We start from the raw sequence: 10,085 nt of genomic DNA on the forward strand, positions 1-10,085 counted from the left end.
TTGTTTCTCAACTGTATGACTAAAATTCAAAGCTGATTTGCTTGAAATCAATAAAATTATCCCTTTGAGAAAATAATAAGAGAGAACAGAATCATGGCTTTTAACATAGTTCACATCATTTCATAACATGGCAATTCACAATAGAAAGCCATTAAATAAAACCAAACAAAACAAAGATATGTAATATGATCGTATAAAAACTACAGTCAATATTTCAGAACAAGAAGTTATTTACCACGAATTACTCAAGGATTTGCACCAAGTATTAATGTAAAAAAGAAAATGTGAAAGTTTGAAAGAGTACCATGAATAAAAGTGTCTCAGTTTTTCTAAAGCTTCTTCAAAATCAAAAAGTTCAACAATATACTGCATGACCAAATGATGCACCTGTCTAGAGTCAGAATTTGTTTGCCTTTTGATGCATGGCTCTGTGTGTGCAGCATCATTATTTGATCACCATTTACAAAAGCAGCACTTGCAGGTACCTACCCTTCCAGTGCTGCTTGTTCTAAAGAGTTCAAAATTCTCTAGAGAGATTCTTGATTCATAGAAGATGTCAACAATGGGGAAAAAGAAGATTAAACTAGATTCAAATCAAAAGAAAAGAAAAGGTGAAAAAAAAAATTTAGATCTTTGTGTCAGCTATCCTGCCCAGAGCTGTAAAATGTGAAACGTGCCTTGGTGGCTTAATAATATTTCACAAAGAATATTTCCATGTGCCACTGCATTCCTCTGTTCCCATCCAGGTTCTGTTCAGTCTGATGAGTTACCCCAGGATATAAGCCTCATCTTGAAAAATCATACATCTATGGATATTACTTAACCTTTTTAAGGCAGTGAGATGAATCACTGGCTGTTACATCAGCAGCTTGTTAAAGCGAATTTGGAATTTAAAAACATTAGCAGAGGCATTGAAATGATGTGTAAAATGAACCAAATCTGGTCTGTCTCTCTAGTGGTACATATGCATTACAATGAACAGGTTCAGATTACTTGGGGGTAAAATTCATTCCTGTGCAAAAGGCAGCAAAAACTTGTACACCACTTGGAGTGAAAATCACTGTGAGGTGAGTCAGGGTTGTTAAACCAGGCCCTCGGTTATTCAAGAAGAACCAAGGATAAAGCATAAGGTAATACATTTGTCCTAAATCTACATACAGAGAAAAAAGAAAAGTGTGCAACTATTTGCATAATGAAGTATATGCCAAACAAAAATGCAAATTATATCTGCATTTACTCGTAAAGGCTGCTCTTTATACCTGATATTTATACTCCCTGTGAAACAGCTGTACTTGTTGTCTGCATTTATTTGTAAAGAATGATTCACATGTAAACCCAGTATTTATGCTCTATGGGAAATACTTGTTTTAGTCCAAGAATTGAAAAAAAGTAAATTAATGTAGAAATGAGTGTTTGTAAGTGCAGATGTACGTGGTACACTTTCAAAATTCCTTCTGAATGTTTAAAAAGTACATGTTTTAAGTAAAAGGTATTATTTCCAACTGCAAATTTTGACATAACGTTAAACTATGTTTAAAAAATATGTAAAAATAAAATCCTAAACCACAGAAAACTGTAAAAAATACTTTCATTAATAAAATCAAAAGATGTAATAACACTAATATTGGTACTAATTGCTAACACTTTATTTTTTCATTGCCCATAAATGGTAAATACCAGACCTCAAAGATATAGTAAATAACATGAACAAGATACTACTAACCTCAGACCATTAATTTATTGTTCACTTACACTCATAAACCAACTTCTGCACACCAAAATGAAAATAAAAAGCAGATTCTTTTAGATCCATGCATTGATCGTTTCTGCATTTAATCTTATTTCAGAAAGATTACTCCAAGCACAGTAATGCCCTAGCTACAGGTGCAAAGCTGAAAGGCTAGATGATTTCAGGTCATTTCAGGTACTTCTGAGTATATTTCATGAATATGAGGGTGCTGAGACACTGGCACAGGTTGCTCAGAGAAGCTGTGGCTGCCCCATCCCTAGCAGTGTTCAAGGCCAGGTTGGATGGGGCTTGGAGCAACCTGCTCTAGTGGAAGGTGTCCCTGCCCACGCAGGAGGTTGGAATTGGATGAGCTTTAAGGTCCCTTGCAACCCAAATCATTCTGTGATTCTATTATTCTATTAATATTGAAATAAATGAATATAAATTTAGTATATTAATATACTAGATACCACTTCAGAAAAGCAAATACCACCAGCAAAATTATTCATCTAATACAGTATGGAGGAGGAATGCCAACTAAACATTGCTGTAATAACGTGATATACAATATGCAGTAATTTCAAGACAATTCATTGCTTTTTAACTCATCTTGTACACCAGCTATCTTTGAGGTTAATAAATACCATTCCTCTTTTATGGATTTGGAAAATGAGACTGCGGGTGTGGTATAACACAGGTGGGAAAAGCTTGATATTGGATACAACTGGAGCACATCAGTAGTGGTCAGTGAAATATCCTAATAGAGAAGATCAGAATAATGCCATGTATCTGATCAAGGTAATATCCATCTCCTGAGAAATGGGTCTGCTGTGACTAAAGGTATTTGGGGAAACTGTGGGCCTGCTGGTATTATTTACAATTAAATGGTGACTTCAGGGACACCAGGAATTCGCTAAATAAAACTCTACTAATACAAACTATACCGAAGTTACCATAGAAATCTAAAATGCTCATGAAGCACAAAGCTACACAGCAGAGCTTGAATGTACTTTGTATAGGAGATAACCACAAAGCACTGTAAATCCTGATTTTAGGAGCACGAGTTTGCATTTTAGAGTAGATAGACTATGATAAAAGTATCTTTAAGAGATTCCAGTTACCTTTCCTCTGTCTTCATATAGTAAATTAGCACGGTGATACCACCATCTGCTCCTAAGCGTACAATATGTGTTAAATAATAATATTTTTAAAAGTGTGTGAGATCAATGTTTGCATCTTTAGTCAGCATTTTATTCAAAAATAACTGAACTTTATCCCAAAACACATACCCAAATGTCTTACTGATGAATCTTTACTTGTAAAAGCCACGGGACTGTTAATAAAATAATCAAACCCTCTTAAAAAGTAAAAAGCAAAACAGTTTTACAGAACGAACAGCCTGCTCCTTTTTTCAGCAACTGTCATAACTCTCCACAAACATTATTCATTCCAAAATGCTACTTTATATAAACCTTGTTTACTTTGGCTTTCTCACTTATAAGCAACATGCTAAGACCAAAATAAACTGAAGATCCTTCTTTTCAATTTGTTTCTGCTTTCATCTCACATGACAGCTGGGTTACCAGATACCAACACATAAGACATAATGCATTGCCTCTTGGAAACTCCCAACAGACATGGTGTTTAACTCCACTCAGCACCTTTAACAAGGAGTGCAGAAATGATATTTTCACACTTCCCTGTACCTCTACAGGCCTGAAAAAGAAGCTGCCTTCTTGCAGGAAGACACCGTTATAAACCTAACACCAAATGCTCCTTTACATTTAGACTTCCCCTGAATCATTGCTTTCCAAGATATCCAGTGGCACGGAGTCACCTAAAGTATCCTCTGGATCAATGGTGAAGCCCTGGTTTCTTAATGTTTTATGAGCATTCATGAACTTCTGGAGGTACTTTGAGGTATATAGCCAGTGATGCTTCAAGACATCCTCCATCTCATAGCATTTGGACTGCCTGGCATTCATTTTTCGGAACCTCCTAAACAGTTTGTTTCCAGACTCATTTCCTTCACTTGCCCAGGCCCCAATGGACCCATCTCTTTCAATGATTTCAGGAACGTGAGCAAGGGTTTTGTGGAAATAATTTGTAATCTTGCCTTCATATCTGTATTTGAACTTTGTAGATAGGAGCTCGGCAAAACGCTGTGAATTATAGCTATACTGGCACAGCAATTCTGGACATTCTTTGGCAGGGCATGAGGATCGCCACACTGGCTTCATCTTCAGATAAAGGTCCATTAGTTCTTTCAGGGCCTCATGCCTTTCTTCACACTTTATTAATTCACATACTGCCTCTACTGTCTCTTTGGACATGAGCTTTCTAGCAAAATTTCCACTCATCCTCATCATAGGCTTCAAGTTCATCTTCTTCCTGAGGTGTTTGTCAAGAGCCAACTGCCACCTCTTCCTTTCCTCTTTAGACAGATCAGGATTCTTATAAACTTCACAGATCTCCATCTGGAAAATCCTATAGAATTCTGCTGCATTTCCAATGTCGCAGTGCAACGCATCTATGGAGGGAACAGTCTCAATAAAAGGTTTGGCTGAAACACCCTTCACTCTGTCACGGAGCTTATCAACAGATTCATGATATGGGTTGGACCTCCATATTTCATATCGCTCCAGATTTTCAGCATGGCTCCTGGTTATGGAGTGGAAGACCACATTCTGGGATGCCTCCAGGCGGGTTGAGTCACACAGGGTACAAATGTAAGTGGAACCTGAGGCCTCCAGCCCTTCCACTTCCCGCACGAGTTTCTCATCATATCCTGTACCCCTAAAGATGAATTTGAATGTTCTCAGGATGCCTCCCATTTCAAGTAGCAGTTCACTGTTTTTCATAGCCTCTCTTTCTGCTATGAGGGGGCTCAGGATTGCTGTCAGAGTTTCATGATCCGATTCATCAGCCAGCATAAGGCACAAGGGCTTGCAACACAGCTCTGAATTGGGCTTTACTTCTTCAAAGATCCTCTTGCTTTCATTCCCATGTGCTATAGCAATGTTCATGACTGTGAAAGAAAAGCGAACGGCCTTCTCTGGGACAGCAGGTCCACTTCCATGCTTCTCACTGACATCTCCCATTCCATCACAGGACTCTTTTACTACCACAGTGAAGGGACCGCTCAAATAATCATCCAGGTTTTTTGCTTTCATGCCTTCCAAGATCTCCTCCTCCATGTCCTTTAAGGCACAAACCAAGGCTGCATCATACCGAAATCTCTTTGCAATTGTGTCTACTGGGTAGTCATCAATTGAGAGTGGCAATCCTGATAGTCCATCTATAATTCCCACTTCTGTGTTGGTGGATACATTTTTCAATGGAGGTTTCCACTCAAATGGATGATAACCTGGTAGGAGGGCTTTCTCAGCAGTGCGAAGAGCATGCAAAGGCTGAAAGATCTGCCTTCCAGTGACAGCTTTTACTGTTCTATACATTTTATGATACTGGCTACAGCTGAGAAACGTGTTGACTCTGATTGCCAAGCAGACCGCAGGGTGAAGTCCAGATCCCCTCCCTTGCATTATAGCCTCCAATTCATCTGCTTGTCGGTGTTCATTTTTTGCTCTTAAAGCTAGCAGGAACAAAGTCATGCATACAGACTTTATATCACCTCCCTCTTCTTTCTCAGCAAAAGCTTTGACTTGACGCTTCAGTTCTCTCAGACGATATTTCTGAGCTCTCCTGGTCAAAGACAGGAGATGCTGCCTTGGTCGGCCACCTTTATTTATGTGGCTGTAGAGCTCTCTATCTTTCATCTCCTTGTGGCTGGAGAGGTGTTGACCATATTTTTCATGCAAGATCTCTTCATCACATTCCTTTACAGGGCATCTTATACCCAGATTATCAAGGATGTTCAGGAAGGATTTCACTGGGATGACCAGATCAGTAGGGAAGCAAGGATACCAGCAGGAGGGGCAATAGCTGCCCATAACCTTGATACATTTAAGGATGCAAGTTCTGCAAAACAAGTGCCTACATGATGTTTCCACTGGATCTGCCAAAATATGCTCACAGATCTGGCAAGAGATAGATTTAATGAAATCTACGGGGTAATCGACTGCAAGAAGCTTGGTGCTGAGATGTATATTCTTGCAACTGACAATCTCTTTCATTAAATTTTTGTTTATCTGTGCTTGGTTCTTTACACTTCTGTTTATTTGAGCATATTCTGCAACAGTCTTCGCATGTTTGCCATGTTGTACGCTGCGTGACTGGCTTTTTCTCTTGACTCCCCGATGGGTAGTGCGGCACACATCACAGTTTGGGGAGTGGCGTTGCCACTCCTTCATGCTGTTCCTAGGAAAACATACTTTATATGGAGTATTACTGAATTTTCTATGGATAATGCTCCAGCAATCGTGACAAAATCGAGTGGGATGGATAGTATCAACATCCCCTCGCACATCAATCTTAAAAACCTTAGAGATAAGATCTGGCCAAGAGGTTGCTTTTTTCTCTCTCTTTCTCAGAAGCCTCATAGTTTCATCATCCACCGGCCCATGCACTGGGTGAGTTCTCTTGTAACAATCAGTTTTAAATGAAACTCCACAGATGCGGCAAAGATGCTTCAGATTGTTCTGATGAGCTTTATTGTCTTGTGTTTTCATGTTCTTGTCATCATTCTCAAATGCCAGCCTATTGCCCACTAAGTCCATGTTTTCTCCTCTTGGCACTGCTTCATATTTACGCAGTATGATGTCTTTGTTTGAAGAAGCAACCACTTCTGCCTTACCCTTGTTTATGTCATCAGAAGGCAGTTTTTCAAATGATCTCACTTTAAACAGCTTGAATTTCCATTCAGAAAAATTGGTATATGGATGCTGAATTTCTTCAGGCAGGTCCATTTGTGATGCTACTGACATCTGCAATCTGGCAGAAACCAAATCACCTGAGAGAGAGAAAGAAGCTATAAGTTAGTTTCTCTTCCAAAATTAATAATAATCCCATGGCTTTTAATAGAACAGTTCTAATCACTTTAACTTAGAAATGCTTTGACACTGAGTTACTCACCAAAAACACCTACTGAACTGAGAGGCCAAGACATGGCTGTCCACTCAGTATCTCAGATAAGCATATGAATGAGTTTTGACTTTGATCCTGAGGCATCCACGTGTCTATTAGATTACCAACACACCTTACATAAAGCCATTAGTCATCTGGTCTGAACAGCCAAATCTGCCCCATCCTTCTTATACCTGACTAAGCTTATCATAAGTAAAGCTACTACAGACAACAGAATTACATTCTGAAGGCTTGGTGATTTTTATCATATGAAACTGAAAATGCTATGGTTCCCTGGACTCTAAAGGATATGGGGCCATTTATACTGGCTGTAGATTTGCTCTAGAGAAAATACTCATACATTTTAAGTTAGTTGTCTGTTGAAGTACCCTGTTGAGAACTCTCTCTGTAATGATTACTAGTCCTGGAAAGATGAAAAAATGTCTGTTCAAATTTGACCCCAATTTTAGCTTTCAAAGATCCAGCCAAAAGTAATATCAATGTGGTTGCCATAGAAATATGGTATTGTATAAAAGTAAAGACAAGACGGTCACCTGAAACACTGAAACTTATTGGTACTGCATCAGATTTAGAAAACAAAATCGTGTAGAAACAATAGAAGTGACTAGCCTATTTTTCGTTACTTGGCTATGAGAAATGCACAAAGTAAGCAGTGTAGAGAAGATTCAGTTATGTTTTCTGATGTATTTTGGTTTTACTGATTTGGTTGACGTAAGTAATAAAAATTAGGAAAACTATATACATTAGGACTATATACATTAGGACATCAGTTTAAGAAATCTCAGCCAACTAAAAATGACGTGGGCATGGCTGAGATTTCTTAAACTGATTATATTGCCACTTAGCAATTAACGTAACTTGCTATAAATCTCACTGCAGTGTCTATTCAGAAGACATCCTTAGTAAGAAATACATCCAAGTTATGGTCTAAAACAATGATGCCCAGGGTGTTTCTGAGATTATTTCATTTATAACCTTTCAATAAATCATCATTTCAGTACAGTCCTTCAAAGCCCATTGGGAAAGGACCGCATGCTTTTTTAAGTTCCAGATCCAAAATGACATATCAGTCTGCTTAGCTCTTTCCTTAAGAGCTGTGTATAACTTCAAAATCATTCATTAGGCCTTGGCAACTAAAATTTAGGCTTGTTTTCTTCCCAGCTCTTCTTCATTTTGCCCACTGAGAACAAGCTGCCCATATTGCTGTCCCCAGCTGCCTGCATTGTTCCATTCAGCTGCCTATACTGCTAAATATCAGTGTCTGCACTGCAGTCCCCTGCTGTCCCTCATGATCCAGCCTGGCAACGGGCTTGTTCATAGCTCTGTGACATGCAGCTGTGCCCAGATGTGTGCAGAGCATTACTACTGTCCCACTTTTTTGGCTGCATCCTGTCACAGTCTTGGTAAAAGCTATCCTCTGAGCAATAGGCCATTTGCCTCTGAGTAGTCCTGGGTTCCTATTGCCTGCAGAGTGAGTAGCCAGTTGCCCTATACTGTCCACAGTTCCTTTTTTTCTGCATAACACCCTATACAATTTTGTGTGATGTCACCATCTCTGGCAGCACCTTCAGAATCTCTTAAACCATGAGCAACATCTCATCAGGGCAGTATCTAAGCCATTGTAAAGAATCAGCAAACACTGAGTACATTTAGAGCAAAATATGTAATAATTTCTACTCTTCTAACCCTTTGACTGAGTGCTACCATAGTGCCATTCTCATCTCCAAACCCATGATCTAACTCTTGCTATTAATCACCAACTCCAATGAATCAGACAGGGTTTTATCCTGCCAAAGAAAGTTCAAGCATTCTTTTCTTTTTTTCTCTTTCATTGAACATGCCCTGGAAGAAATGCATGACAAAGCAGCCCTCTCAGGTCATCCAACCTTTGCCTTCTGCAGTAGATAACTGTTGCAAACAGACGACTCATCAAACAGTTTTAATTGCCTAGCTCCCAGGCAGTGGAGATTTCAGCAGCTGTCTCTGGAAGAGCTAGAAATATTCCCAGTGCTAGGAATATTTCTTACTACTTATGCTGAATTTGCCTGTGTTGTTATTCTAGCTGGGGGTCACAGTGAATAATCTTTCTTCTCCCTGCTTACTCCGCTCAGATTCTTCAAGAGTGAACCCTGGGCATGAACCCCCAGCCATGGTTATTTAATGGACTCTGACAGCTGTGTTCAGTGTCACACTTTTCTTGAAAAGCGAAAAGAAATGCCTTTTCTTCTCAGATCACAGTGTTTCATACATCTATGATGACAAGCAAGATTGCAATACTCTTACTCACATCAAGGAAGACCAAAATGAACAGAATATCCTCGAGGAAGCACATATAAAATAAAATCACTGACATACACATTAAACCAAAAGAAGGAATTGACACCCTATGTCCTACAAGTATCTGGGATGTTGTCATGAGTACTGCCAGCCTACCTTTAGCTCACTTTCAGTTTGTAGAGCTGCTGCTATGTCTGCCCAGTTTGCTCCCACTGTTAAGCTTGCTCTCTCTCCTGCGTGCTCTGGCTCTTTCTGTGTTCTCTCTGCTTCTAAAAGCCACTGCAGAGCTGTTTATGTCACTTACTCATGTCCTTCTAAGCTCCCAGTACCACCCTGGTACTAACCACAGGTTACTTCAACTAAAAACAATACAGCATTCTCAAATTCAGGTGGCACCTGGCAACTTATGAGGCTTAACCACAAAATTCATATAAACAAGGTCGTCTTGTGTGAGACTTCTGGGCTCTGAGATAAGCATGCAGACTCTCTCTGAGGAGCACCTGCACTGTTTTTTAACACAAAGTTTTGTATCTGCCTTTCTTCTTTATAGTTTCAAAGCTGGTTTCTTCAGGGTTAACTCTCAGAGAGGAGAACCTGGTGTCTGGTCATACCACTGTCCCACATCAAAGCTATTTCACTGAAGGCCAGTGGCCTACTTCCTCAGGGCACAGCAGCCAAGCTTCTGGGTGAATTAACAATGGGGTCAAAAAACATCCTTCTTCTGATACCAGTATTTAATTTTCAAGGATATTAGTTCTTTCGTGATGTATGTCCAGGGTCTTGAAGGCCCTGGGCAGGGAGGACAAATCAACAATATAAAAGGCCCCAAAATACTCCAGATCCTCTGATTCTGGGTCTGCAAGGGTTGGAGGGGATACCCACACAAATTTCTGGGGAGAAAAAACATCCCATTTGGGATTTTTGTGGTGGCTGGCTGCTTGGGGTGGTTGTTAAACTGTTTTTTATCTCCAATCCATGAGTTTTCTCCCTTTTAGCCTTCTGGTTCTCTCCCCATCCCACCGGCAAGGGGTGCAGA

The 10,085-nt window shown here is 39.7% G+C and overlaps 1 protein-coding gene across 1 annotated transcript; it reads right to left on the reverse strand.

Annotated features, from left to right (window-relative positions):
- Nucleotides 1-3,513: 3,513 nt before the first annotated feature.
- On the reverse strand, nt 3,514-6,612 carry RAG1 (recombination activating 1). Its single transcript, XM_030484537.1, has one exon. The coding sequence runs from the start codon at nt 6,610-6,612 to the stop codon at nt 3,514-3,516; it is 3,099 nt and encodes a 1,032-aa protein (XP_030340397.1).
- Nucleotides 6,613-10,085: the final 3,473 nt, after the last annotated feature.

Source organism: Strigops habroptila, chromosome 4 (assembly GCF_004027225.2).
Source record: "Strigops habroptila isolate Jane chromosome 4, bStrHab1.2.pri, whole genome shotgun sequence".
In the NCBI taxonomy this organism is placed as follows: Eukaryota; Metazoa; Chordata; class Aves; order Psittaciformes; family Psittacidae; genus Strigops; species Strigops habroptila.

Coding starts and splice junctions, on each gene's coding strand:
- RAG1 (XM_030484537.1), bottom strand. CDS start 6,612: ATGTCAGTAGCATCACAAATGGACCTGCCTGAAGAAATTCAGCATCCA.